The sequence below is a fragment of the Polyergus mexicanus genome, unplaced genomic scaffold (assembly GCF_030449975.1).
Source record: "Polyergus mexicanus isolate NDT 795.1 unplaced genomic scaffold, iyPolMexi1.0 SCAF_4, whole genome shotgun sequence".
Lineage (NCBI taxonomy): Eukaryota > Metazoa > Arthropoda > Insecta > Hymenoptera > Formicidae > Polyergus > Polyergus mexicanus.
Window position 1 is genome coordinate 12,754,661 of NW_027223324.1, and position 15,223 is coordinate 12,769,883.

Sequence of the window (15,223 nt, forward strand, 5' to 3'; positions counted from 1 at the left end):
TTAATCAATAGTAATATTTGTTATAAAAATTAAATCTATGGGTACAAATAATTTTTAATCTCTCTAAAAATATTGTAAAAAACTTAAAATAATGCAATATTTTTTATTATAGTATCTTTTATAGTAGTTACAAAATTTGTTATAAAACGACAATACATACTATTGTCAAAAGGAACAATCCAGCAATATATGAACGGGGAGAGGGGGGTTTCTATAAATAAATGAAACACAAATGTGTGATTGCTAAAAGCATTGTATCAGACCGAAAAAAAATGCGTATAGGAGAAATCGTTTCTGTTCACTTAATTCGATAATCGAAAAAAGATATCAAAAATAGTTTTATGCGCTGAACGCGGAATTAAAATCATATTAATTGGCTCCATGGTTATTATTATTGGAAATCCACGATTATTGAGTAACGGTTCAACAGAGCGAGAATGCAATCAAATCAGATATGTATATTAAAAGTAGTAATAACTTATTATACGATATATTAGTAGCTTTTTAACGGTAGCAGTAAATAATCGGTTCATCATCGCGAAAGCAGTCCGTGTCTCTCTCAGCGTACACAGCCGCCATGATGACCGAAGAGGATGACTCTTGGGTGATGACGACCACCAATGCACCCTCGTCGGTCGGATATCAAGACAGAGGTGCCGGTGACAGCTCTGTATCGAATATTTTATAAGCATCGCTGTAAAATTGCGAGCATTACTCACTTGACAGTGTCACACGTCAGACTTAAGAGCCAGGGCCGCCTCTAAGTTTCTTTCGGCCTCTCTAGGTTGCGACCTTGCGAATTTTCATCGATTTCGCGATTCCGCATCGTAAGTTTCGAGAGCTTAGCATGTCATTTTAGACCTTCAGATCTGGTCGATCAAAGACAGATGGAGCATTCGTTTAAACAAATTAAATAAATAAACAATTTCACGAGAATTTACCGGTGATATGAGATGATAATAGCAAGACATGGCAAATTACGAGGGATATCACACGCGATTCGTTGCACGCGAGTAAAAACGCGATAATGCCATCGGCAATGCTCCTCGCCAGTTGACGAGCCGTTGCGAATAGCTTCAAAAGCACCGTAGATAATAGCACTTGAACGGCCCTGTCTAAAATAAGCTTTGACTGTGTAGAACGTTGGGACCGTAGCGATTACTTTATCAACGAATTGTCACATTTAACAGTACCTCGTCGAGTTACTCGCGCGGCAACGATTCGACGACGCTCCCTGTTTACGCTCAGTTGTCATCATCCGTTCAACATTGTCGACATCGGACGCGATCACATCGTAGTTGACGCAGTGCGATCGTTTCTCTTTTTGGCTAACGAGTCTCTTGCGTTTCTCGTGTAAAAAAATCACGCGTCTGGTGATCGAAAATGCTTGTCTTCACGCGACCGCTCAAAGTTATTCGCGCATTATTCTTGGTGAAAAGGAGAAACACTTTCGGATAATAACTATTACGGTGGAAGGAAAGAATTTTTCTACCAAACAGGATATATTGAGAATGATCGAAGATTATGCGAATCGATCATTCGAATGGATTGCTCGGTGAAAGAAGCTTACGCAATAGATCTGGCAAGGTAATCGTACAGTTTCGCGAGTAATCTTTTACGAATCTTTGACATCACCCGAGTACGAAAACATTCACACTTGACGAGAGATTTCGACACTAATTTTGGGATCTCGATTTACATAACTCAATACGACAACACTTTCTATAATACATTCTTACGTAGTAACGCACAATTGACGGATCACGATCGGGAATCAAGATTGTCGACGAATAGAAACGATGTACCGTCGAATCGTAAGATACATGAAGCCGAAAAAGATCATTATTCGCCGACGCAAGAACAAATATTCCTTAGGTAGAAAAATGAACATGATAATTATTACTCGTCGTCCATTTATGAATATGTCTCTTTCAGTCGAGAGTGAATTAGACTTTATGTAACATGGCATTTATCAGAAGCACGTATCCATAAAGAAATATTTAGCACGTGCCGGACTCATTATGTTCCATTGTAAGAGACATCCGCGCATCGAGGTAATTGCTATATTTTTGCATCAACAGAATGAAATAAATAAGGTAGATAAAGCGATTGCCGAAGAAGAGTGGAATTGAGAGAGCAAAGTGAGAAGATTCTGCGGTCCTCTGGTGTACCATGGACATGAACGTCGTCAATGGAGACTGACCTTGACCTGAAAAATAAGCGCAAAGCGGAATCGGAAGCGGTTCACCGGTCGTTAGAGGGCTAAAGCGTTAGCCGCGTGTCTCATAGCGGATTGTCGTAAAAACGATAGCAATTGCTCGCGAACAACGTCGACGACGTTGCCCCATCGACGCGTGTGTTAATACCTAGGTTGAACGTTGTGTATGAAGGCGGATCAACTCGTACGTTACAGGAGCGGCGCCGTAGGCTGATCGTAGGAAAGAGCGTAACAGAAAGCGAATCTGGGGAGAGAAGAGGGGGTAGATGGTGATACGAAACACTGGCGGAGACCGGCGAAGGAAGGAGATAGATAGAGCGCACCGACGCGTCTCGTAATGCACGATGGTGCATTAGCCCGAAGTCGCGAGACCACCGTGCGATTTCTCTCGCGCTTTTGCAACGGAGAGCCATTCCTCCAAAGTTATATCGCGCTGTTGGACTTGGACCCATTATATATTTGGAAAGAGAACTCCAATATATATGACACCAATCATCTCTGTGTAAAGTGAGATATCCTTTTTTTCTTTGACGAAAGATATGTCTGAAATTACGACAACTATCGGTGCGCCTGCAGGGCTCACGCCAGAGAAGAAACAAGCGAATCTGACAGTGGCCGATAAATCCAACAGTGCCACCATCACTTGGAAGTCCATGAGTATCCAACAGAAATGGTCCTTCCTGACTAGCAACATCACCGTTGAGCCGATGGTAGCGTGTTATGTGATCCCTAGCGTGCTCTCTTCGCTGGCCACGCAGAATCTTATTCTCGAAAAGGCGTGTCGAGTGAATCTGGCTTATTCGGATGAGATATGCTCGGCTCTATCCGCCAGAAACACCACCGGCTACGAGGCCGAAGAGACCGCGGTTCAACAGCTGGTGGCGCGTATGCAAACATGGAAGACACCGCTGCAAAGCGCCTTGCCGGCCATTCTGATTTTATTTATGGGTGCGTGGAGCGATCGCACCGGTTTGAGAAAGCCTTGTATGCTGCTGCCGATCATCGGCGAATTCTTCAGCAGTGTCACTCTTATCGCTTGCACCTACTGGTTCCACGAACTACCCATGGAGACGGTTGTAATAGAGGCTGTGTGGCCTGCATTAACCGGCGGCTGGTTTACCATGTTTATGGGCATCTTTAGTTACATAGCGGACATCACGTCCGTAGAATCGAGAACACTCAGGATCGGCGCGGCCAATGTTTTCCTATCCCTCGGCGTGCCAATCGGCATGGCCCTGTCGGGGATACTGTACACGAAGCTGGGTTTTTACGGTGTCTTTACTATCTCGATGGTGTGTTACGTAATGAGCTTTGTGTACGGATTAGTGGTCATTAAAGAGCCACCGAGGGTACTTGCGGAGCGTGCGCGGAAAAAGACCCTTCCAAGCAAGGGCAAACGAATCTCGGTGTGCGCTTTTATTCTCAACTTTTTCTCGTTGAGGCACATAGAGGAAACGTTTCGCGTAGCGTTCAAGAAAGGAGCGAACAATCGCCAGAAAAGAGTCATCGTACTCATGGTTATTATTATGGTTGTCATCGGACCCCTTTACGGTAAGTTTTTAAATAAATAAAATTTAAATATATCTTCTATAAATATCCTTTCGTTTCTTTTCCTATCGCGTCTATAGTTAATGTGATAATGCAACACAACTTAATACAAGAGAGAGAAAGACAGAGAGAGAGAGAGAGAGAGAGAGAGAGAGAGAGAGAGAGAGAGAGAGAGAGAGAGAGAGAGAGAGAGAGAGAGGGAGAGAGAGAGAGAGAATAATTAAAAAGCCGGAAAATGATTAATGCTAAGAAGAACTAAGTATTGCGTGCAACTCTATGAAAGAGTCTCAATTTTAACAATATTATTAACATTACTCGAAAGAAAGTTGTTTCGATATGTATTAGTTTATTTTTGTGATTGTTAAAAATGTATATATATATAATTGTTTTAAAGCAAAAGCACAAAAATAAAAAAAAATGTTTTTTATCTTGTGTGAATTATTTTGCTGTTACTTTGAGATATTTGCTTCGTAATTTGAGCTATTATCATAATTGTAAAAACAAAAATATCGATAATTCAACCTTATCATTGTGCATATTTTATACGTTTATAACTTATTTTTCTAATTGTTTTAAACTAAAACATAAAACATACTATATTCACAGAAATATAAAATTAATCAATTTTAAATGAAAGTAATTGGGATTAATAATTAGTCGTATTATGCAGGCCAGAAATGAATTGTAGAAGATGCTTTAGAAATTCAACGATTTATACAATATATAAATATGCAAATAATATACTTTGACTTGTGTGTGAATTTGATTAGATAAATTTTTTTTTTAAATCGATAAAAGCCCACTGTGCACTAACGATCAAAAATAAAATATATCCATAATTTTTTGCGTGCATTCGTAGCACAGTAAAAACTTGCTTGTAATTCTCGTCAATCTTGCTATTCGCGTTGCGGTAACTGTGCACATTCCCATTAGTAATTACTTACGTCCGACAGCGTGAATATATTGTACGCGAAGGGAAAGTAAGAGAAGACGTGTGTAAAACTAGGCACACATTTATACGAGCGCGAATACGTGGTGTTATTTAGATGTACGTATACTGGTATATACTATGTGCCTTCTAACAAATGATTTACGTATTCTTAAGCGTCGATAAAAATATGCATAATAAATGACGATATCGGCATATAGATATACCAAATGTTAATGGCGTATTTATCGTTTGGTATTAATATTGTATTAATACCAAACGGTACATAGATAACACAATAAAGCTTCTAGTTTCAGCTAGAGGAGCTCGTCCAAGCACGCGACCGCTCGGATCATTCAATTTTTCAATTAGCGTGCATTTGTTACAGCGCGCTATCGCGACTTTAATGCGATCGTGCACGTTTGTACGGCGACAACGCACAATTCCAGTACATTTCGCGGATGCCCTTGTCACAATTTAATTATATACATACTGTCGTTACAATGTCTGGGTACGCATTAAGCACGTATTACCCCAACTGCTAAGTGACGTGGACAGTCGTCAGCGGACTTATAACAATTTCGTCTAATAGGCGTCTTCCTGATTTTGAATGCCCCAACGCGGATATACCTGTAAGATGTTATACTTTTCTTAACTCTCTCTTTTCATTATAATCATACGAGAAATTCTCTTAATAACTCTTGTGGATCAAGAGTTATTAAGAGAATTAATGCGTATCCCGATAGCTTATTTTTATAGAGCGAACGAATAAACAAAAGATCCGTATAAATATCGTATCCAGATCAATTTCAGCGATTATATAAAATCCAATATCTTTTAAATATAATTTTCAAATCAATGTATAAATATTCAACATGCGAGAAATGTAGAAATCAATTATTCTATACTTTAATACAAAAGCTTAATTTGTCATTTCTTATAAAAACTTCTAATTATAATTAATATAAATGTAAATATAATTGATATCTTCGAGATAACAAACAGTGACTTTCAAAATAAACTTTGTTTACTACATAAAAGTTAAAAAAATTGTGCTCTTATTTTTTCGTGATATTAATTTGCACGCTAAAATATCTAATAATAAAATGCATAAACACAAAAGGAAAATATTAAAATTTAGAAAAATAAATATTCAATTTATTATATATATAATATAATATATAAACATCGAGACATCCTACATAAAATACGCCATCGCGTCGCTTGATTGTATTCAAAATTATTTTATAAAGTATTTACCTTCTATATGCGACACTTTAAAATTTCACATAAAATTTCAATATTTTTCAACGAGCCACGTGTATATGGATGTAGGCAAATATGCAAGCAAAATCACGTATTTATTTGCGTGCAGCATACGCTAATACGATTCAAACACGGTTATATACTAACGATGTAATTTCAGATCTTTGCTCATCAGGGACGCGTAGGTGAAAGTCCGACTGTCCTCGCGTATCGTATTACTATATGAAAATATACTGTATATTTTCATTATAATCTTGCGAAAGTATACGTTGAGGATATCGTATCATATACAAAACATATTGATTTTTAAGAAGAGAAAAATCACCGATTTTACAAATTCTTGTAGTATATCTCATGCAAACACGCCTCAATTGTAATACGATGAAAGAATTGAATGAAAATGTGCATACATATTTGTATTTTCAAAAGGATAATATTCAAGTGATAAACAAATCTATAACCGTTTCTATAACCGCTATCACGAATTGTACATCTCCATTGAATATTTTTTTTCTTTTTTTTTCCGAAAGAGCGAGTTTTACATAATCCTCACGTTGTATTTGACCTTCGCAGTTAACTCGATGGTATTATTGCAGGAAGCAATTGTTGGTCTAATTGTTGCCGATGTAATCGTCTGAAAATGGTTTGTAATTGAACAGAAAACCGTTGCGCTTGGGTAACTCAAAATATTGTTGCAGTAATATTAACAGCGCGTTAATGGCCTCATAAAATACAAGATATCATTGGAAATAAATGATATAAAAACCGGTAGTTTATTAAGATACAAAGATCAGATATAAATGATAAATTCGCGCGTTAATAATTATAATCAAAAATATAAATGGGACGTTTGGCCAACGATACTAAACAATATTAAAGATTTTCTTTAAATAAAATTTACAATTAAAGTGCAAATTAAAAATTGGTTAAATTTATATCGGGATTTACTTTCGCTTACTATTAATTTAATAGATTCTGAAAATTTTTAATATGATGATTAATACTATGACGAAATCATCGTGAGCTTGTACGAAAAATAACAATAGTTTGACACAATCTTGATTAAGAACTTTGAGATTCTTAGAAGTCATTGTATAAAAATCTAATCTTATACAAATATGCTGGTAAATTATGTGTCGGAGTTATTAAGTCGTTAGTATTCGCGATAATGAACATCAATTATAAAGCTTTATAATTATATAGTTAGAATTATACACACACACACACACACACACACACCTAATTTCTAAAAATGGAGATTTATTGAACGAAGTTTGGGCTAAACTGATACATTTTTTTATTATTACATATAGTATTACGTATTCTTATTACTTATTATCAAAACTTTTATCGTCTTCGATCCTTAATTGATTATATTATAATTTTGCTGCAATAAAGAAAGAAATTTTTTAACGATGAGAATATAAAAGTACCATTAAGTCTATCTATTTCAGGTGAAATGGCGGTTCTCTATCTTTATATGCGATACCGATACAATTGGAACGAAGTGTCGTTCAGCATGTTTTCCACGTTTGGCATGGTAACTAATTTGATTGGTAAGAAAATGACTTTAAATAAAAATGTCACGTATTATTAAAAAAAAACTCAATGTCGACGCTCGTAAAATATTTGCACGTATATACACTTGTGGTTCTTCATTGATTGTTGGTTCTCATCGCTGCTAATTTTAAAATAGAAATATAAGACAAAGCAACTAGTACGTGTAGAAATACATATGTAATATAATGATTATTTGAAGTAGATAATCTCCTGTGATCGTTTCGCGCGAACTAAAGATATCCCCATTAGTTTTATCATCGTAACTCTCAGCTGCACAATCACAAGTCTTTTTCTATTTATGAAATCAATGAAAGTCCAAGCAGTGATGTATTTTACGTAAGAATGAACATCGTTGCTAAGCGGAATCACTGACTGTCGTTTTTATTCTAACGGATCGTTGAAAGTAGAGATTGCCTTGAAAATGCAATTGTTTGTAGATTGTAAATATAATAGATAAGACAGATAGTTAAAAAATAATAGATATTTTGCAATAGAAAGAATGATAAATACTACTGCTAATAAACGCACATATATAATATATATTTGCATATAAAGAGTACCAAGGAAATTCATAATTATTTTGTGAACCAAATTAAAATTTTAGCATTTACCGTATTCGACGTTATATTTGGACGGGAGAAAGGCTTTCTATTTATCAAAAACTTTCTGTTTGTCAATGTAGATCACGTAAATTTATCGTACAATCCAACTTCATTTGCGTTTCAAATATATTTTCTTCAATTAACAGCCCGTCGTAATTTACAATTTTATGTTTGCTAATTCTCTTTTGTTGAAATCGTTATTCGAGCAATAACGTTTCCTTTTTGCGAGAAAATTGAGAAATTTTCTTCTTATACACAGGTACCGCGATTTCCGTCGGTATCTTCAGTCACATCCTCAAAATAGATGACGCGATTGTGGGTATCATGAGCTGCATGAGTAAAATTTTAGCAAGTTTTGTCTACGCGTTCGCCACAAGTGCTTGGATGGTCTACGTAGGTCAGTCTTTTTAAAACGGCTAACATCAGGGTAACAACTATATACATGTCAAATATATCATATGTACAATTTCAACACTTTCCGACAAATAACATATTTATAATTACATGTTTCAGCTGCTATTGTGGAGATCGTAAACGGTACATCTTTTATTGCCATGCGATCAATAGCGTCCAAGCTCGTGCCTACAGATGAACTCGGTAAGCGAGAACAAATACAAGATGGCACTTCTTACGCTGCCATCTCTAATGACTTTATTATGCCGCTTTAGAATGTATCTTGCAGCTTTCTGTGCAAAATACTTGATGAGAATATTTTTTTTAACTGATAAATTGCTGAAGAAGCAACTAAAATAAACAGAAATCTTTTGTAAAATGAGCTTACAAATATAAGAATTATGACTATTATACTAATATTTCAGTACCGCTTATAATGGTGTTTTCAATTTAAACTCCGTCTTTACCTTCAAGCTGCTTTGCGGAATCGCGTAATTCGAATAATTTGGACACCAAATTACAATTTACATTGCGACCGTGCTAATTTTTCCTTCATCGCGAACAAAGTTTAACGAGGCTTTCCTGCTGGACTAACGATCCGGCGAGGAAGATTTGATACACAATTTTTATATTCTGCTGGCAGTTAAGATACCTTATTATGTAATTTTACAGGTAAAGTCAATTCATTGTTTGGCGTGTGCGAGTCCTTAATGCCGCTTATTTACGGACCCATGTACAGCGCTATTTACGCGGCGACCATGAACACGTTACCCGGGACTTTTTTCATCGCCGGAGGATCCATGACAATGCCCGCGGTATTTGCATTTTTGTAAGTATTCGTGATAAATTTTTGCCAATTAAACATACATTTCGCAAAATTTGCAATCACTCTATATGTAGGTAATTTGATTATTTTAAATTAAAATAAGGAAAAAACAATAAAAGCCAATAGGTTGGCTCCTATTGCCTTTTCCTTATTATCATTATCAGATCATTATTCTGTGAACTATTTGTCTCTTTTAAGCTTGTAAATTATAGTTGCGTATAATATTAAATGTATTTTTAATTAGATGGTTGTACACGGAGCACCGAAAGGATCGTATGCTGAAGGAACAGAAGGATCCCGAAGCTATGATCAATCATAAAAACGAGGACACGACAGATCACAGTTTGAAGAACACTCGGATTATAGATACGCAGAAGAGTATGCAAAAGGCTGAAATAATAAATGGCATAGATAACGCGGCCTTCGAATCTGAGCAATTGTGATCTCACGATTTACGTGATCCTTTGTTTATATATATTTGTGTGTGTGTGTGTGTGCGTGTGTGTGTGTGTGCGTGCGTGCGTGCGTGTGTGTGAAGACAGATGATACATTAATAATACCTCATCAAAAAGAAAGGACTGAAAGAGCATCTTAAAGCGCTGATCGAGGAGCTACTGATAAAAGAACTACCAAATTCATTTTACGGACAGAAACCAAAGTAACTTCAAAACAGATACATATACTGAACAGTATTAAAATCCGAGATATATAAAGATTCTGGCAAATCAATTTTATTAAAGAAAAAAATAATTTTGAAATTTTTTCGGGATTTGTTAGAGATAACAAATGTTCGGAACAAATTTTAACAGAATTTGTTTCTAAACTTTTATAGAATCCTGCAAAATTTCGTAAAAATAAAAAAGAGTCAAAGCTACCGTATCTTTCAAATTCATCTATTCAACTGCTAACAGTTATCATCTTGATACAGCATCGAAGTACAATTTAAAGTGTAAACAAAAAATTTTGGTAACTCTTTTTTTGCCATCCATCGTTTCATTTATAGCATTTTATAGATTCTTTTTCAAGCATTTGCGAGATATAAAGATATTCTAAATAAATAAAGGATAACTTGCCGGATTACATTTGTAATTTAACATTTGTACAAGTTAAAATAATATATTAAACAAGAATTATTTAAAAAAGATTATTTTTTAAGAAAACACAATTAAAACAATTATCTAAGAATAGCCGAAAACTCTCTCTCCTTATTTTTTAGATATCACAAAAAGGCATTAGTTTACTAGTATACAGACATATGGTAAAGGCCATCATTCTGTGTGGAATATTTTTATATCATATCTCATAGTCTTCAATTTTGGTATTTGTTTAAAAGCGACCAATTACATGCAACAAGAGCGTCTTTGATAGGGTGGCGTTAAATACGATACTCAGATTTTTATTTAACGATCTATATCCTTTATGCTGAGTATATATATTACTAGTACAAACTGTACTTAAAAACAGATTATAACGATAGCGTAAAAGAAATATGCACACATCGCATAGATATTCATATTACATAACATGACTAATCAATTTCCGATTGCACAAATTCTTAATAACAAAGCTCGTAAAAGAATATAAATCCTTCTTCCTTCTGAATAAGTAAATTTTACAAGGAGCACGATAAAGACGTACTATTAAACATCTCAATTCAAGGATTTTATCGAATAAAGTTCAAGCTTTATTCGACAAAATCCGCGTATATATCAATATATAATTTTATTTATAATTAATTGTAATTAAGCTTAATACAAATTTTATTTAAGATTTAATATACATGTATATTCGCATATACGACAATATACATATACATTCAAAATTGATAAAAATAAATAATGTATTTATGATTGTTTTTGTAATACGTTTTCCACATATATAACTTTCATACCTGACATTTTCTTTTTTACTACAGCTATAGCTTATTAAATTTCTCCATATTTACACTTTTATATGTAATATATAAATTAATATATATGTAATAATATATACATATATGTGCAAAATAGATTGCACACGCACTTGTAGTGTTTTAATTTACATAAAAATTATAGATTTTTATTGATCGTATATTCGAAAAGTTCATATCTAAAAAACTTTTTTGGAATAATTATATAATCCATTATATATTAAAAATATCTGTTTAAAAACAAATGAAAAAAAATCTGTAAAAAATCGGTTACGCGTGATAACCAGATTTTTTTTTTTTTTAATCAATTATTTTGGACATTCTATTTTATATAAGAATCAATCCGTAAAAGTATTAACTGATTGTACTTACATCTAATTCTTCTTTGGCCTTTGCATTTGTAACGGGCAATTAGGAAGCATCGAAAGAAATCAATAAGGAAAGGAGAAACAGGGAATATGATATATCATAAAGTTACCAACAGTTGATTATAATTTAGCTAACAGTTAATTATCAAAGCTAGATCGATTATAATAATATTACAAATTTATCGACCTTTTTATTTTTATCGATCATTTTTGCGAAAAAAACTCAGATTTTAATTTTCGCAAAAGTCAAGAAATATATCAAGAAAATAAATCATTAAAGAATATATATTTTAATTTCTGCATATATATAATTCAGATATATATATATTCTTTAACGATTTATTTTCTTGATATACTTCTTAAAATTTACGAAAATAAAAATCTGAGTTATATATATGCAGAAATTAAAATGTAATCATTCAAAAAAATTTCTAAAGTTTTTAATTTAAAACTTTTATATCTAACTTGAATTTTATAATGCGTTAAATAAATTCAATACAAATTAAATTTGCAATAATCGTGAAATATTATTTGACAAAAATATATTGTTAAAGATAAATAAATATCGTGATTAAAAAAAGTTTTGACACATTTCGCAATATCTGTACAAAATATACAAAATGTTTAAGAATATGTATTAAAAATAAAAAGCTATAGTTCCAAATGCAATAATGTAAAAATTTTAACGGATATAGTTTATTTATTTTTAAAGATTGAATTTTTTAGTAGGTGGATATTTGAATGATGAATATGGAAAAAAATACTCTGCAAAAGTTCATGTTTTCAACAATTTACTCCTAGGCTCTTGTTCTGGCTTGTTGACTGAGACCGGCGCGGTCTCCCTTTGTTACATAATACATAAAAATAATGGTATGTACAAATGTAAGGAAAAATTAGGCACTCAATGAATAAAACGGCGAAATTATAAATGATAGTTTCATTTGCGCGCAATATACGAGCGAGTGATATTCCTACAACGTGCAATGTGTATCGATAAAATGATGCACTCAGAGAGCAGATAATGATAAGTTTTAAAATTACACTGCGAGGTGTGAAAAATAGAGCGCAGCTACGTGACATGGACGCGCCAAACAGAAAAATCAATATATAATACAATCGGTTCTTTTTTCCAAATTTTATTCGCCACTCAACTTGTGTCGAGTTCAAGATCCGATTGTTTTGGTGAAATGACTGATGTTGGAATGTTGATGTCGGGTAATAAACATTTTCTGGAATGTGCTCCGCGCAAAGTTTCATAATTTTGTTTTTTTCTTTAAAAATTAAGTCACATTATATCTAAGTACCGCAGTGTCGTTACATAATGTTATTAATGCTCCATCCCATATTTTCGGTGGCTTTATGATTAAATAGTATGGATATTCAAAAGGAAGGATTGCTTACTACTCTGATTTTACGCGTATCAATGCGCAATTTTCCCCGTATAGTCTAAACAAGTTTGCAGACTAGAGTTCTGGTGTAGTTGATACTGATTTAAATTAAAACGTAAAACTTGCATAAAATATTCTATCTTTTGAAATTTTACCTTCTCATGTCCAGAGATTCGTGATACTCGCAACCTTCCGATTATACAATCTGATTTCTATCGATTAAATTCGTTTCACCATACGCGCTATGATATTAAACGTAAAAAATAGACATAATCATTGTTGGAGCGATTTCTCGACATTCTGCCAGTCCGATAAAGTCAATGTTATTCTTCGATTCTTCGTCATATTCTTCAATCCTATATAATGTCTTCTCTTCTAATCATTATTTAATTTTATCAATCGATCGACATACAAATTGCATGATATATCATTGGTTTTTTTTTGTTTTTTGTTTTTTTGTTTTTTTTTTTTCTTTCAAGTACTCGACGTCCACATTACGCTGAATAAAATAAGTTATACACCATTTGTCTATTTTTTCTCCATTAAAATATTATGATACACACAAATTACAATTATTTATGCTCGGAGTATAAGAGCCGTTAGTTGTGTGAAACTAGAAAGCCTTTGTCGTTTTGTTTGCAGTCGTAAAAACTGTCTTGTCATACGCGAATGGGATACAATTTGATTTGTACAATTAACTTTATACATATCCTCGTACGATTGATATGATTCCATATTTATGATCAAAGATCGGCGTGCTTGCCAACGTTTGGCGACGTGCGCAAAAATAATATTTATCAATTAGTACAGTGACATTCTAAACCGAATGTAATTGTTGGTTCCTGTGAACCAGCCAAAGTTGTCTGCTTTCCCGATACAATCAATCGCCGATGGTACTAAAAAAGGATACTATATAATAAAATTCGCAAAATAATATGAATAATTATCGCTGTACATTTGGTCACTCAAGAGTTTTTCCTTAACCATTACTTATCTACGTGTTACATTTAGTAGTGGGTATTATGCGCTAACGGCCCTTAACCCGCTGATAATATCACAGATGAATGAGTTTCCGTGTTGTGCGTTACATAACGCTATCTAAGATTTCTAACAAGTGCATTGATCTTTTCGATTTTGTCACTGAGCATTCGCCTCTCGGAATCAAGAGCTGTTCTGGCAGACAGGAGTTCATAGATTTTCCGTTCTAATTGAACAGCTTCGGAATGCAAACTGTTGTACTGTGCTATCAGTTTCGATGTTTCACTTGTCAGAATTTTTCTCTCAAGTGCCTTTTCTAAAAACATATACAAAAAAAAATGTGCGTAAATGTTATATGATATGAAAGTATCACATATGTATCATGTATGTATAATGAAAAAAATTTACCTTTTAGATACTCCTTATAAGCAAACATAACATCCTCGATTCCAGTCCACCTCGGTTTCTCTTTCCTTTCACCTATTTCATCAGTATTCTCACTAATGTCTATAGTTTTACAATGTTGTTTCACACCATTCTCACCAGGCATAGGTAAAGTAGGATAGTACATTGGAACTACATTCGGAACTAAGGGTGGTAGCGGTGGTGGACGTTCCGAGATCGGTTTCACTTTAATTCTGTCCAGAAGACGCATTTTTTGAGGTGGTTTTGGTAAAGCTGGAGGATTCTTAGAGTAAACTTTGGCGATTCTTTCACAGTAGGCAGTAACGGAGTTCGCGCTTTTCCGTTTCTTGCGATCTGCTAGAACGTACTGCCATGTCACTTCTGCCTCTGTAATTGCAAATTGCAATTGAAATAATTGTTTTGTTTATTACGCTATTTATATATATGTAGAAAAAATTTCATTATATATAAAATTCTGTATATTACAATATATCGAATATATAACAGAGATAAAAATATATTACTAGTTTATATCTATAGCTATAATATTATCAAAATTGATCATGTATTTACCGTCTCTTTTATTTGGAGGCATAATATCGAGGCCTATAGTCTTGAGAAAGCCTACTTTCGGCTCGAAATCTGGCGTGTGAAGCAAAACGTCTGGATGCTCATGCGGAATCGGTAAGACGGACTCTATTACAGGCTCTACTTCCAGAGGTAGTTCTGGTGGATCGGGATTCAATCTGTACCTTTTCTCAACCTTACACAATTCTATCTCTGCAGAAAAATAATGACGATTTCAATTTATCAAATCAAAATATAAAAAGTAAT

General features: G+C 33.9%; 2 protein-coding genes across 2 annotated transcripts in view; one reads left to right on the top strand and one right to left on the bottom strand.

Annotated features, from left to right (window-relative positions):
- The first annotated feature begins 1,227 nt into the window (after window positions 1-1,227).
- LOC138932327 (probable peptidoglycan muropeptide transporter SLC46) lies at window positions 1,228-9,901 on the top strand. Its single transcript, XM_070294036.1, has 6 exons — window positions 1,228-3,769; window positions 7,415-7,516; window positions 8,382-8,519; window positions 8,636-8,719; window positions 9,188-9,344; window positions 9,586-9,901. The coding sequence occupies exons 1-6, from the start codon at window positions 2,758-2,760 to the stop codon at window positions 9,782-9,784; spliced, it is 1,692 nt and encodes a 563-aa protein (XP_070150137.1). The 5' UTR covers window positions 1,228-2,757; the 3' UTR covers window positions 9,785-9,901.
- A 2,397-nt stretch (window positions 9,902-12,298) lies between these two features.
- The window catches only part of Px (plexus), an 82,740-nt gene continuing 79,815 nt past the window's right edge, over window positions 12,299-15,223 (bottom strand). Inside the window, exons 14-16 of the mRNA XM_070293694.1 lie at window positions 14,963-15,169; window positions 14,393-14,776; window positions 12,299-14,300 (exon numbers count right to left, since the gene is read on the bottom strand). Of these exons, the coding sequence (XP_070149795.1) occupies window positions 14,101-14,300; window positions 14,393-14,776; window positions 14,963-15,169 (791 nt within the window). The 3' untranslated portion in view covers window positions 12,299-14,100. The remainder of the gene's footprint in view (window positions 14,301-14,392; window positions 14,777-14,962; window positions 15,170-15,223) is intronic.